Source organism: Bos javanicus, chromosome 11 (assembly GCF_032452875.1).
Source record: "Bos javanicus breed banteng chromosome 11, ARS-OSU_banteng_1.0, whole genome shotgun sequence".
In the NCBI taxonomy this organism is placed as follows: Eukaryota; Metazoa; Chordata; class Mammalia; order Artiodactyla; family Bovidae; genus Bos; species Bos javanicus.
In genome coordinates, this window is record NC_083878.1 from 1714653 (window position 1) to 1730183 (window position 15531).

The window sequence follows — 15531 nt, forward strand, 5'->3', positions numbered from 1 at the left end:
TGCTTATTCATTCATGTACGGATGGACACTTGCTTCTTACAGCCTATGAGGCACTGTGAACAACGCTGCAATGAATACTAGCATACAAGTATCTATTTCAGTCCCTGTTTTAATTCTTTGGGGTACATACCTAGGAGTGGAAATGCTGGATCATACAGTAGTTCTACATTTAACCTTTTGAGTGACTGCCAAACAGCTTTGATTCTATGCATTCATTTAATACTCATGTCTTGACACTTCCTACATAGCAAGAATGTAGACAGAGACAGTCTTCAAGGATGCTGCCCTCTAGCGGTGCTAAGCGACATACAGTAGACATGTGAATAAATACCTCAATCCAAAATGGGCGCGCACCCAGACAGACGCTGTAAGGTACACGGACAGATGACAGCACGTAAGTGGGGTTTAAACTGCAGGCTCCCTGGCGCCTCAGTGATAAAGAATCTCCCTACCAATGCAGGAAACAGGGGTTCCATCCCTGGTCCAGGAAGACCCCACACGCCGTGGAGCAACTCAGCCTGTGCGCTATACCACGGAGCCTGTGCTCTGGAGCTGGCGGACTGAGCTGCTGAGCCCACACGCGGCAAGCACGGACCCTCAACTACACCAAGAGCCCGTGCACCACAGGAAGAGAGGCCCCGCAAAGAGCAGCCCGAGCACAGGTACCAGAGCAGCCCCTGCTCACCACAGCTCGAGAAAAGCCTGCGCGGCAACACAGACTCGGCGCAGACAGAAATAAATAAATAAACTTGAGGATGGAGGGAGGTTTCCCTGAAAGAAGGACACTTGAGCTGAGACTTGAGAATGAGTGTCAGGCAGGTGAAGGAGGAGAAAGACAGCATGAGTGGTCCAGATGTGGAAACAAGAGACGGAAAGAAGGCCAAGATATCTCCTGGGCAGGACCATATGGCACAGAAGGTGTCTGGAGAGGCGAATGTCCGGCCAGGCCATTTGAGGACCTGTGAGCCAGGTCAAGGGCTGGAGGCCTTCCCTAAACCGTAAGAGGAAGAGGTCTTCAGTAGAGGATTAATGTGATCAGAGAAGCATTTTTAAAGGTCTGTTTCTTTAAATCTATTCAAATTTCCTTCTAGGATACTCAGGAGTAAAACTTTTTAAAAAAGTTTTCTAGTGTGGGAAATACAAACAAAATAGAAGAGTATCATGAACTCAAAAATGCCCAGCTCATGGTCCATTTTATTCATTTTCCCCCAGTTCACTCTCCCATTCTACACCCCAGGGGATCTCAAAGTTTATCCCAGACATTCTGTCACTTCATCCCTAAGTATCTCCTAAGCCTCTGTCAAAGGTAAGGACTCTTCTTAAAAGCATGATCCTAAAACCATTATTTCACCTCAGATACAATAATAATCTTTTAATACTGCCAGAGAGCCAATGTTCAAATCTCCCCAACTGATTCCTAGTCTTTCTTTATGGTTTGTTGTTTGAATCAGGGTCTACTTAGGTTGGCTGAAAAGTTCATTCGGGTTTCTCTGTAGCATCTTGTGGCAAAACCCTAAACGAACGTTTTACCCCACCCAAGAAGTAAGGTCCACACATTGCAACAGGCTGAAATGTTTCTTCGGTCTGCTTGATACCAGAAGCTGCCCTTCCCTCATTCGCTCAAACATTCCCTGTGCAGTTCTGTGTGCCTGGCTCCGTGCAAGACCCTGCAGCTGCAGACGAGCAGGTGTCTTAGCCAGAGAGTGGGGATGGCCTGTGGGGGCTTCCCCATAGAGATCTGCCAGACAGAAGGTGGGGGCAATGTAGCAAAACGAGCAGCTGAGGCTCATGACTCTTGAGCAGGATCCTCTAGGATTTCTGAGAGGAGGAGCTATTTGAGCCTCTGAGCTGACTTTCTTCACTGCGGAAGCCACAGCCAAGACAGAAGAGACCCTGCCTGGCTGAAATCGTAGGGAAGCCAGCTTCCCCACAAACGTTCTCACCTTGGGATGGCATTCACAGAAGTCTTCGTTTTTAATTTCTGTTGCTGCATTTTAAGTCACTTTAGTCGTGTCTGACTCCTTGAGACCCTATGGATAGTAGCCCACCAGGCTCCTCCATCCATGGGATTCTCCGGGCAAGAGTACTGGAGTGGGTTGCCATTTCCTCCTCCAGGGGATCCTCCCCACCCAGGGATCGAACCCAGGTCTCCTATATTGCAGGCAGAATCTTTACCATCTGAGCCACCAAGGAAGCCCTTTTATTCCTACTCATATATAAACATCTATACCGCAGAACACAAAGAGTTTGCATCTTGGACTCATCAACGGCTTCTTGTTTGATCATTTCCTCTTCATGTTCTTATCATAACTTCTCCCCTTTGGGGACATCAGAACTGGATGTCTGCATGCAGACACTTATTTGGAGATGCAGTGGCATCCAGGGAGGGAGAGGAGGTTACATGCAGAGCCACATGCCTGCTGGGAGACTTAGGGCATTAGGAGAGGTCATGGCACTCATGCCTTTTAAGCTATTCTGTTTACCACCCTTGGTGAGCTGGTACATGCAAACAAGTCTACTGCATGATGCCATTTTATACCCATTTAATCAGCAAAAATGGAGAAGTATATAAGAAGTATATAAGAATTCCAAGTGTTGTTCCACCCAAAGGAGTATTATTCAGTAGTTGAAGACTTAGGAGGACTTTTCTGGTGGTCCAGTGGTTAAGAATCCATGTGCCAGTGCAGGGGGCATAGGTTCAGTTCCTGGTCCAGGAAGATCCCACATGCCAAAGGGCATTAAGCCCATGCACCACACCTACTGAAGCCCAAGTGCCTAGAGCCCGTCTCCGCAACAAGAGAATCCCCGCAATGGGAAGCCCCACCGGAGAGTGGCCCCGCTCAGCACAACCAGAGCGAGCCCGAGCAACGCCGACCCAGTGCAGCCTGCGTAACTAACTAAAACACAAAAGGAAAGGAAAGGAAAATAACTGGCTGGCATAAATGCAGTAAAACTATACAGAAAGAAAAGCAAAGAAAACCAAATACCGGATTGAATACAATGACTGAAGCAGAAGTCAAGGGGATGTGTTGGGAGCTGTACCATTTTATAAACATCTCTTGTAGGGATAGACTGACACCTATGGAACTGTTTTGTTTTCTCTCCTTTTCATTCAAAATTATCAGTTCATGGGACGCCCCTGGTATCCTGTGGTTAAGCCACTCAGCTCCCAAGGCAGGGGGCCCAGGTTCAGTCCCTGGTCAGGGAATGAGATCCCGCACACCACACCTAAGACCTAGCGCAGCCAAATAAATAAAAATATAGTGAAATAAAACAAAACTCGCAGTGCATGAAGGGTGGGAGACCCACTGACTTTCACCTTTACTCCTGTGGCCATGTCCGCCATGGAGAGGACTTCTCCTATGACCAGGCTCCGGCTGACAAAATTCCTTGTTTTCTCCACCTGAAAACATGACAGACACAATGTCAAGATATCCTTAAATCCTAACCATTTAAATTAACATTAAAAAAAAAATAAACATGTTACTTTTACAATTTAAAAAATTCAACACTTTTATTAAGCAATTTTTAAATAAAAAATAATCCTATCACCCTACAGAAGTCAATGTTTTCATCCTTATAAAAATTCTTTTTATTTAAGTATAGTTGATATACAATATTGTGTTAGTTTCAGGTGTCCAGCCAAGTGATTCAGTTAAATTTATATAAATGTATTGTTGTTCACTTGCTAAGTCATATCCAGCTCTTTGTGAACCCATGGACTGCAGCACACCAGGCCTCCTTGTCCTTCACCATCTCCTGGAGTTTGTCCAAGTTCATGTCCATTGAATCGGTGATGCCATCCAACCATCTCATCCTCTGCCACTCTCTTCTCCTTTTGCCTTCAATCTTTCCGAGCATCTATCTCTATTATTTTCCATCACTGTTTATGGTGAGGTACTGAGGAGAGTTACTTGTGCTATACAGTAAATCCTAGTTGTTTATCTCCTTTATATAGTCGTGAGCATCTGTTCATTGTTTTTTAATGCGATCATCTGGTCTCAGACCACAGACAAAGCAGTTAAAGACTCTCTTCTCCCATAATAGGAAGTCAACTACACCTGCATGGAGCCCAGCCCTGACTGACTTGCCTTTGGCCTCAGGTGGCCTTACCCAAGTCTGTCCCTGGGCCTCCCCTCAACGATTCTCCATGACAACCCACCAGCACTCCCACCAACAGCGAGAGCCTGGCACAAGTCCAGGTGACCATCCTGATTCAATACAGAGGATTCAGAAGGTTTTGGAACATTCTGGACATAGGAAAAGCATTATTCTTCACTTTCCTTTCTAACCACAGACCATCCTTGGGCTTTGATCAGTTAAAAACCATGACGTCTGGCCCCCCTTTGTGACTCTGTCTTCCACTGCTGTGCACAGCAGCCTTGAATCCCAAAGCTATACAAGCATGCTCTTCTCCACCAGTAAGAAATGGGACAGGACAAGAGCACCATTACTGTTTCATTTTAAAATTTCAGAGGCAGGTGGCATTTCTGCCAAAAGTAATGGGACCTTGCATGTGTAAATTCCAATTACCCTTTCTTGGAATTAATGCTAGCTTTTTTTTTCTCTGGTCATGCGCCCCGGTAATGTGGGATCTTAGTTCCCCGACCCGGGATGGAACTTGTTCCCCATGAGTTGGAAGCTTGGAGTCCCAACCACTGGACCACCAGGGAAGTCTCAATGCTAGCCTTTTTGATTCATCAGTCTCTTCTGAAATGCGCCCCACAAAACTTGTGCAAGCTGCCCACGTGCACGAGTGTATACATGTGTGTTGTGTGTGTTTGTACATGTGTCTAAACTACGCCCCACCAGGGCAGGAGGAGCCTATCTTCCTTGGATGACTCTCAGTTTCCACACTGGCTTAAGCTCTCTCCCCAAACATACTACTTTCCCTCCTGTAGGTTTTTACACTGTTCCTCTCAAGCATTATTAATTTTTTCAAGCAGCAAACTGTCAAGATTTATGACTCTTAGCATGGCTCCTACCCAATGCATCTTGGATTGATTATTTCCTAAAATACCTCCAAGGCTGGAGCACGTACCAGTGCCTGGCTCCAGCATCACTCACACAGGAGAGTTCGTCCCCAGCAAATAATAAAAACCAACTGTAATGGATATTTGTGTGCTTTTTCAGAGGGTCCCTAGGTCCTCTGTCCTGTGGATCCCCACAATGACCCTTCATGAAGGGCTGAGTGGGGCAAGACGTGCTGACCCCATGTCATGGATGGAAGAGTCTAGGCTCAGGGGATCAAAAGACTTGTCCAACAAGAATCATCTAGTAAGTGGTAGAAGGGCCAGAAACCAGATATTCAGTGTCCTCACATGGACCTCTTGCTCCCAGTCCTCAATGCCCCTCACTGTTGAGCTGGATGAAGCCTGGGACTCTGGGTGGCCCAGTCCCAGTCATCAACAAACTCTCTCCTGTACCACCAGCCTCATCTCCAGAAAGCATGTGACACCAACATGTCCCAGTCCCCAGGTGACTTTGCTAAGAATCACCCCACTCACTTCGTTATAACAGCCCCTTCCTCCCCTTAAACCACATGCTCTGCTGGAGCTACACCTAACCCATCAGGACCAGGGAAATCCCTCAGCATCTCCAACTAAGCAAGGTTTTCATCATACTTCATTCTCTCCATTTCCACCATGGATGGGGCAGCATGACTTTGCCATCGGTGGGATGGTCACTTTTACATGCATAAAAGTGAAATAAATTACGATCACATTTCCTAAAGAACCAACCCCCAATGTAGCCATCCTGGAGCATAATAAATTGATTGTGACAGTTCTTTTCCTTCTCGAGTCTCTGCCCAGGACAGAGATCTTTGCTGTTAGATCCTATGGGCAATGCCATAGAAGTCTGCCATTAATGCTCTGGTGTTGACTCAAGCACTCATTTCGGCTGGTCCATTTCAAGACATCAAGTAAAAGTTTCAGAATGAAGACAAGGCTTAATTTGATGGATTTCCTTACTAGCACACACTTTTAACATCTTCTCCACACATAAATTCTCCCTTTTCTTCAGTTCTTCTTTCATTTCATTTTCCTTTGATTTACTAATTGTTCTTAAATAAAGAATGTCTAATATTTACAAGGTCCCCCCATATTCAATTGGCAGCATACTGAACTGCCCATGCTAGTAATGATCAATCAAATAATTAATGCATTTTTTGACATACATTCTTGCAGTATTTCTACTTATCTATATATTCATTTAGGCTGATTGAATATATTCAAGCCAAACTCAATTCCCATATCAGACTATTACCTTATAGTAATTTTAAATTATAATGGTTCCATAAATGTATAGAGAATATACTCAAACTTGTATTTTATCCTAAATTATACTCTATGATATTTACATTTCTGCTTGATAAATTCAGTCTCAAATAGAAGGAAGGTAATTTCCCCTAAAATAACCTTCATTTCTTTATAAAGCACTTGATATCTCAGTGAACTCCAGGAGTTGGTGATGGACAGGGATGCCTCGTGTGCTGCGATTCATGGGGTCGCAAAGAGTCGGACACGACTGAGCGATTGATCTGATCTGATCTATCAGACCTTCGTGATACAATATTCTATTACAAAGCAAATTCTACAAAAATGTATATTTTTTTATTTTATAAACCCAGAGAGTCTCCAAAAGACAAACATTCCTTCTTCTTCAACTAAAATCAACTTGATTGAACACTGCATGGGTGTCTATAATCTGAGCTTTCTTTCCTCTGATATTAAAAGACCCTTACTGTCCCCTTCATAACCCATTGGCAAGCCCTGTTAGGAGCCCAGCCAAGAGGACTGGGCAAAAAGAGGTTCCTGATCTTAGTTTTCCAACATCAGTCCCCAAACTGGCATATTTGCTTCTTCTATCTTCTGGTTTCAATTTCCCTAATTTAGTTACATTTAATCAGTCTTATTGAATACATAGTCAATACCAGATGGTCAATACTGAAATCAGATTGATTATATTCTTTGCAGCCAAAGATGGAGAAGCTCTATACAGTTGGCAAAAACGAGACCAGGAGCTGACTGTGGCTCAGATCATGAAATCCTTATTGCCAAAGACAAACTGAATTGAAGGGAGTAGGAAAAACCACTAGGCTATTCAGGTATGACCTAAATCAAATCCCTTACGATTATGCAGTGGACGTGACAAATAGATTCAAGGCATTAGATCTGACAGACAGAGTGCCTGAAGAACTATGGATGGAGGTTTGTGACATTGTACAGGAGGCAGTAATCAAGACCATCCCCAAGAAAAAGAAATGAAAAAAGGAAAAATGGTTGTCTAAGGAGGCCTTACAAATACCTGAGAAAAGAAAAGTAAAAGGCAAAGGAGAAAAGAAAAATATACCCATTTGAATGTAGAGTTCCAAAGAATAGCATGGAGACATAAGAAAGCCTTCCTCAGTGACCAATGCAAAGAAACAGAGGAAATCAACAGAATGAGACTAGAGATCTCTTCAAGAATATCAGAGATACCAAGGGAACATTTCATGCAAAGATGGGCTCAATAAAGGACAGAAATGGTATGGACCTAACAGAAGCAGAAGATATCAAGAAGAGGTAGCAAGAATACACAGAAGAACTATACAAAAAAGATCTTCATGACCCAGATAATCACGATGGTGTGATCACTCACCTAGAGCCAGACATCCTGGAATGCGAAGTCAAGTGGGCCTTAGGAAGCATCACTACAAATAAAGCTAGTGGAGGTGATGGAATTCCAGTTGAGCTATTTCAAATCCTAAAATATGATGCTGTGAAGGTGCTGCACTCAATATGCCAGGAAATTTGGAAAACTCAGCAGTGGCCACAGGACTGGAAAAGGTCAGTTTTCATTCCAATCCCAAAGAAAGGCAATGCCAAAGAATGCTCAAACTACCACACAATTGCACTCATCTCACACGCTAGTAAAGTAATGGTCAAAATTCTCCAAGCCAGGCTTCAACAGGATGTGAATCATGAACTTCTAGATGTTCAAGCTGGATTTAGAAAAGGCAGAGGAACCAGAGATCAAATTGACAACACCTGCTGGATCATCAAAAAAGCAAGAGAGATCCTGAAAAACATCTACTTCTACACCAAAGCCTTTGACTGTGCAGATCACAACAAACTGTGGAAAATTCTTCAAGAGATGGGAATACCAGACCACCTGACCTGCCTCCTGAGAAATCTGCATGCAGGTCAAGAAGCAACAGTTAGAACCAGACATGTAACAACAGATTGGTTCCAAATCAGGAAAGGAGTATGTCAAGGCTGTATATTGTCACCCTACTTATTTAACTTATATGCAGAGTACATCATGAGAAACGCTGGGCTGGATGAAGCACAAGCTGGAATCAAGATTGCTGGGAGAAATGTCAATAACCTCAGATATGTGGATGACACCACCCTTACGGCAGAAAGTGAAAAAGAACTAAAGAGCCTCTTGATCAAAGTGAAAGAGAGTGAAAAAGTTGGCTTAAAACTCAACATTCAGAAAACTAAGATCATGGCATCTGATCACTTCATAGCAAATAGATGGGGAAATATTGGAAACAGTGACAGACTTTATTTGGGGGAGGGGGCTCCAAAATCACTACAGATGGTAACTGCAACCATGAAATTAAAAGACCCTTGCTCCTTGGAAGAAAAGCTATGACCAACCTAGACAGCATATTAAAAAGCAGAGACATTACTTTGCCAACAAAGGTCCATCCAGCCAAAGCTATGGTTTTTCCAGTAGTCATGTATGGATGTGAGAGTTGGACTATAAAGAAAGCTGACCGCCAAAGAATTGCTGCTTTTGAACTGTGGTGTTGGAGAAGACTCTTGGGAGTCCGTTGGAATGCAAGGAGATCCAACCAGTCAATCCTAAAGGAAATCAGTCCTGATTATTCACTGAAAGGACTGAAGCTAAAGCAGAAACTCCACTACTTTGGCCACCTGATGTGAAGAACTGACTCATTGGAAAAGACCCTGATGCTGGGAAAGATTGAAGGCAGGAGAAGGGGACAACAGAGGATGAGATGGTTGGATGGCATCACCAACTTGAAGAACATGAGTTTGAGTAAGCTCTGGGAGTTGGTGATAGACAGGAAGGCGTGGCGTACTGCAGTCCATGGGGTCACAAAGAGTTGAACATAACTGAGCGACTGAACTGAACTGAATACATGTCCTGTATTATAATAAACCTTCAATTATTTTAGCAAGAAAATGAACCAGAGTAAAACATACAAATAGAATAAGTAAATGGGCTTCAAGGATTCAGTCCTCTGGGGCCTGCTTTAAACAAGACTCTTGCCTACTGGGCTACCTAGTCCTGACCCTCCCTCCAAAAGGGGTCCCAAGTCTGTTCACTGCTTACATCTCCCATCACCATCTTGAACCTGGACTATTCTAACAGCCTTTCAGCTGGCCTCCTGTTGCACTCTGCCTCAAATATCAGCCAGGATGATCTTAGTATCAAGGCAAAATTTACATACAGCAAAATGCACAGAGCATAAATGCATGAGTTCTGGTCCATTATCTACCTGTGTAACCATCACACCAATTAAGATCACGAAACATCCCTGTGCCACCTAGAAAGTTTCCTCATTCTCCTTTACAGGGTCACCACCCCCATGGGCAACACTGTTCTCTTTTCATCAATATTCACTAGCTTTTCCTGTTCTTGAACTTACAAAAATGGAACTACACATGGAAAGTGTAGTTCCATATCTGCCTTCTTCTGGGCAAATAAGGCACCCACGTTGTTTTGTGTATCTGTCATTCATTCTTTTTCATGGCCAAGTAGTTTTCCATCTGCAGATGTTCCACAATTTGTCCAATCCCTTATTGATGGATATTTGTGTTGTTTTCAGCATGGGCTTATTTCAAGTAAAGTTGAGGTAAGCATTCATGAACAAGTCCTTGTGGGGATATGTGTTTCCATTTCTCTGTTGTAAACCCCCAGGAATGCAACTGCTGGTTAAAGGGTTGTAAGGAAGTGCTGAACACTTGTGCAGAATGACTATACCATTTTCCACTCCGACCAACAGTGAGTGAGAATTCTAGTTTCCCCAAATCCTCATCAGTATTGTCTTTCCCACCTTCAGCTATTCTTGAGGGCTTGCGATGTCATCTCACTGTGGGCTCTTTGGCTTGTTGGCTGCTGGCTGGCTGGGTTTGTTTGGCTGCACCAGGTCTTCAGGCCCAAGTGAGAACTCTTAGTTGTGGCATGTGGGATCTAGCTGCCTGGCCAGGGATCAAACCTGGGCCCCTACACTGCAAGCTCGGAGTCTGAGCTACCCAGCCACCAGGAAAGCCTCTCATTATGATTTAAATGTGCATTTCTCAGATGACTAAAGATGCTGAGCACATTTTTCTATGCTTATTGGCCATTTGGACCCTTTTATAAAGGGTCTATTCAAGTCTTTGGCCCATTTTTTACATTGAATAGTTTATCTTTTTAGCATTTAGCTCTAAGAACTCTTTATATGTCTTTTGTATCTGGACATTTTTTTCAGATATATGCATAGTAGGCATTTTTTCCTGGTTTGGTGATTGTCTTTTTCTTCTCTTCATGATGTCTTTTGATGAACAACAGCTTTTAATTTTGATAAAGATCAATTTATCAGTTCTTTTTCTTTTATGTGTTTAGTATTTGATGTCCTCTCTAAGAAACCTCTGCCTTCTCCTTTGTTCTTCCACAAACTCTAATTGTGGAATTTATGTTTAGGTGTATAATACCTCTCAAATTATTTTTGTGTGTAGCATGAGGTAGGGATCAAAGCTAACTTTTTTTCTATAAGTTTATAAGTCATTCCAGCACTATTTATTGAGAAGACTTTTATTTTCCCATTGAATTGCCCTGGCAACATTGTCCAAAAATCTATTGATCACTCATGTGTGGATTTATTTTAGGACTCTCTATTCTGTCCTATTAATCTATGTGTCTAACCTTATGCCAATACCACATAATCTTGAGACACCGTGAACAAGTCTTGAAATCAAATAGTGAGAGCTCTCCAAATGTGTCCTTTTTTAGAACCGCTTTAACGATTCCAGGTCTTTTGCATTTCCATAAACATTTTTTGAATAAACTCGTAAATTTTGACCAAGATACTATAATACTTCCTTTTTTATTTAAATTTATCTATTTTAATTGGAGGCTAATTACTTTACAATATTGTATTGGTTTTGCCATACACGAACATGAATCTGCCACGGGTGTAATACTTTCAAAACAAGCATTACAGGACTTCCCTGGTAGTCCGGTGGTTAAGACACTACACTTCCACTGCAGAGGGCATAGGTTCAATCCCTGTTCAGGCAACTAAGATTCCATGCTGTGCTGTGTGGTCAAAAACTAGGAAAATATAATAAGCATTATACTGTGCTTCCCTACCTCCTCTTCCCTATCCACCCTTGAGAAAACCCTCCTATGACTACAGTTACCTTTGCAAAACAAATCCAGGATTCTCACTGTGGCCCCTACATCTGACCCTTCTTGCTCTCAGCTGTTCCTTATTCTTGGCTGATTCTCCCCTGAGGCCACAGAGTGGGGGCCCTGAGCACAGTGCTAGGAGAATTCTGTAACAAAGGCTGCCTGTCGCCACTGTGCTTCTGTCCTCCCCAGGGGCCTTGACTACTCCAGGAAAGCCCAGAAGAGGAATGATAGAAAATGACATTCCCATGGCTCTGTCCAAAGACATTTTTCACCTGTCACAATATCACTGCAGCTTTTTGACGGCTTCAGATTTTCCAAATTCTTGCCTTAAATTTAATGCCACTTCTCTTGGCAGCATATGCTTCCTACCAAACTCCTAGCTGCCTTGGAAATTTTTATGATGATTACTGTAATCATATAATTTACCAACACTGACAGCACCATTGAAGAATGTACCGTATTGACATTACCAGCCTGATTTCATGAGCTTACTTAGCTCTTAATGGGAAGTGCACTATTTTATATGAATTTTAATGGAAAAGAGTGATGGATTGTGTACCTTGCAACTTTACCAAATTTGTTTATCAGTTCTAAGAGTTTGTTAGTGGAATCTTTAGGGTTTTCTACATTAAAAAAATTATATCATCTGTGGACAGAGATAGGGTTACTTCTTTTCCAGCTTACCACGCTTGATTTTTATGTCTAGCATCGACAACCATCCGACATAAATTTACTTTTTTACTAGTTTGCTGCCTAAAATGTGAACTCCGTAATGCGGGTATATTTTTTGCCTGTTTTGTTCACTGCCTCTCGAACTACTTTGTAGTAGGCATTCAATAAATGATTGTAAAATGAATGACTCACCTCTCTTGGCACATAGCAGGGCCTTAGCAAACGATAACAGGTAATCACTATTGTTATGTTTAACATAATAGTTCAATGCAAGAAGAATCACTGTGCCTTAAAATGAGAAATTTCCATTATGCAGGATGGTTTCCAGTGCAATAAATAAATAGCACCAAGCCCACAGCTGCAGTGGAGTCCCTGGGTGGGTCCTAGCTCACCCCCTGGCCCACCCTTGCAAAGAATCCCTGTAGCTGTCACAGATGACAACTCTGTTCAGGTGCCAATCTACACAGAGGAACTTCTGTAAATAGGCCCTCACTCTGTCCTGTCATCTCTGCTCAAATCCTCCAGGGCTTCCCACGGGGCCAGGGCTGACCCAACCAAAGTGCCGGCCAGGTGGCCAGGGCCCAAGTCATGCAGCTGGAGCTGGGACAGGGCCTCCTGCCAGAGACAGCACGCGAGGCCCAGCGCACGGCAGCCTGTCAGGCCCCCAGGTGCTGGTACAAACAGAAGCCGGGGGGTCACGGGCAGAGCCAAGGCCAGGGTGTGGGAGCCAAGAGCGCAAAGGAGTCAGGGACCAGTCCCAGGGTGGGTGGAGCCTGGTCATCGTGCTGGCAGTGGTGGGCGACAGAGCGGGCCTGGGTGGGGCCAGAGGGGTGGTGGACAGCCTCAGCCCCCTGGCACATCCCTGCTCAGGTCCTTTCTGCAACACGCCGACAGCGTCAGTGTAATGGCTTCCTGGAAAAGCCTGCTCCTTTTCTCAGGGTTCATGAAGAAAGCAATAGTGATCCGCACTCCCTGATGCCTTCCAAAGGGAGCTGACTTTTGAAGCTTATTCCATTCCAGATCTGACCACCCCCTTGCCCCAGATATGTCTCTAAATATAAAAATCCAAACCATACCAAACAGACACTGTCTAAAATTCTGATTGAAATAATAATTACAGTATGGTGGTGGTTTAGTTACTAACTTGTGTCTGACTTTTGTGACCCCCATGGTCACTTTTGTAGCCCACCAGGCTCCTCTGTCCAGGGGATTTCCCAGGCAAGAAGCGGCAAGAATACTGGAGTGGGTTGCCATTTCCTTCTCCAGGCTCTCCAGGGTCCTTCTCCAGGGTTTGCCATTTCCAAACCCGGGTCTCCTGCACTGCAGGCGGATTCTTTACCAACTGAGCTACGAGGGAAGTCTCTAAAATTCTCGTGAAAATAATAATTACAGTATAATAAAGAATAATTTCATCAGCCACATATGGATGTGAGAGTTGGACTATAAAGAAGGCTGAGTGCCTAACCCTAACCCGAATTGTTGCTTTTGAACTGTGGTGTTGGAGAAGACTCTTGAGAGTCCTTTGGACTGCAAGGAGATCCAACCAGTCCATTCTGAAGAAGATCAGTCCTGAGTATTCATTGGAAGGACTGATGCTGAAGCTGAAACTCCAATACTTTGGCCACCTGATATGAAGAGCCGATTCACTGGAAAAGATCCTGGCTGGCAAAAACTGGGAGCAAGAGGAGAAGCAGGTAACAGAGGATGAGATGGTTGGATGGCATCACCGACTCAGTGGCAACATGAATTTGAGCAAGCTCTGGGAGATAGTGAAGGACAGGGAAGCCTGGTGTGCTGCAGTCAGTGGGATCACAAAGAGTCTTGGCAACTGAACAATATACTCTTAAAACTTATCTCAGATTCCAAAGAGCTTTTGTTTACACAGGTTGTATCTATCAAGTTGCCATACAATTAAAGCTGAGAATTTCTAAAATATTTACTCATTTAAAAACAATAATGAACCTATTACATGTTAATGTAAATGACAAAATTCTTATGAAAAACAACCATCATTTTCAAGCCAAAAAATAATCAGTGAGAAGAATGGTATTGTTTTGCATTTTTACAAATTGCTTTAGCATCTGGCTAATAAAGCCAGCTGGCCTCTCGCGCCTGCTTCTGCGCTCCATGTTTTGCCCTACGCTGTTTGGGTTGCAATTGATGATGAAAATCTACTGTCATGCTTGCAGGCAGCTGACGTCTACTTTTCAGGTAGAATCAAGATGTGAAAGGGTCTGGAGTAACCCCAAGGGGGCCTCAGATTATGCTTTGAGAACCACTGGCTTAGATAATAAAGATGCTACCACACCCACAGCCCACGTGGCTCATGTTAGGATGAGAAGAGCTCAGGTGGGAGAGAAGACGGCTGAGGTGGGGGTGGAGGAAGCAGTCACGGGTGCAGTGGGGCTGCAAACCCAGATACCCATCCCCACTCCTCCTACACTTGGCCAGGAATAGCCTGAGTCCCACTGGCTCCCTCCTGGGAAAAGAAATATTAAGATGAAGTATCCCTGAGTCAGCCCCGAACCATGATTCAGTTCAGTCACTCAGTCATGTCTGACTCTTTGTCACCCCATGGACTGCAGCACACCAGGCTTCCCTGTCCATCACCAACTCCCGGAGCTTACTCAAATTCATGTCCATTGAGTCCGTGATGCCACCCAACCATCTCATCCTCTGTCATCCCCTTCTCCTCCTGCCCCCAATCTTTCCCAGCATCAGGGTCTTTTCCAGTGAATCAGTTCTTCACATCAGGTGGCCAAAGTAGTGGAGTTTCAGCTTCAGCATCAGTCCTTCCAATGAATAATCAGGACTGATTTCCTTTAGGATGGACTGGTTGGACCTTCTTGCAGTCCAAGAGACTCTAAAGAGTCTTCTCCAACACCAAACTTCAAAAGTATCAATTCTTTGGTGGTCAGCTTTCTTTATAGTCCAACTCTCACATCCATACGTGACTACTGGAAAAACCATAGCTTTGACTAGATGGACCTTTGTTGGCAAAGTAATGTCTCTGCTTTTTAATATGCTGTCTAGGTTGGTCATAGCTTTTCTTCCACAGAGTAAGCGTCTTTTCATTTCATGGCTGCAGTCACCATCTGCAGTGATTTTGGAGCCCAAGAAAATAATTATAAGAAATAATTTAAGATTATTATTAATATTTAATAATCATTAAATTATTATTAAATTTAAATATAATCATTAAATTATTATAATTTAATGATTATAAGAAAATAAAGTCTCTCACTGTTTCCATTGTTTCCCCATCTATTTGCCATAAAGTGATAGGACCAGATGCCATGATCTTAGTTTTTGGAATGTTGAGTTTTAAGCCAGCTTTTTCACTCTCTCCTTTCACTTTCATCAACGGCTCTTCAGTTCCTCTTCGCTTTCTGCCATAAGGGTGGTGTCGTCTGCATATCTGAGGTTATTGATACAAACCATGATTGG

General features: G+C 43.5%; 1 protein-coding gene across 4 annotated transcripts in view; it reads right to left on the reverse strand.

Moving 5' to 3' along the window:
* Positions 1-15531, reverse strand: part of ACOXL (acyl-CoA oxidase like) — a 330642-nt gene that overhangs the window by 285067 nt on the left and 30044 nt on the right. For all 4 annotated transcript variants that reach the window (XM_061431434.1, XM_061431436.1, XM_061431435.1 and 1 more), the window contains exon 3: positions 3320-3403. In XM_061431434.1, coding sequence (XP_061287418.1) covers positions 3320-3403 — 84 coding nt within the window. The remainder of the gene's footprint in view (positions 1-3319; positions 3404-15531) is intronic.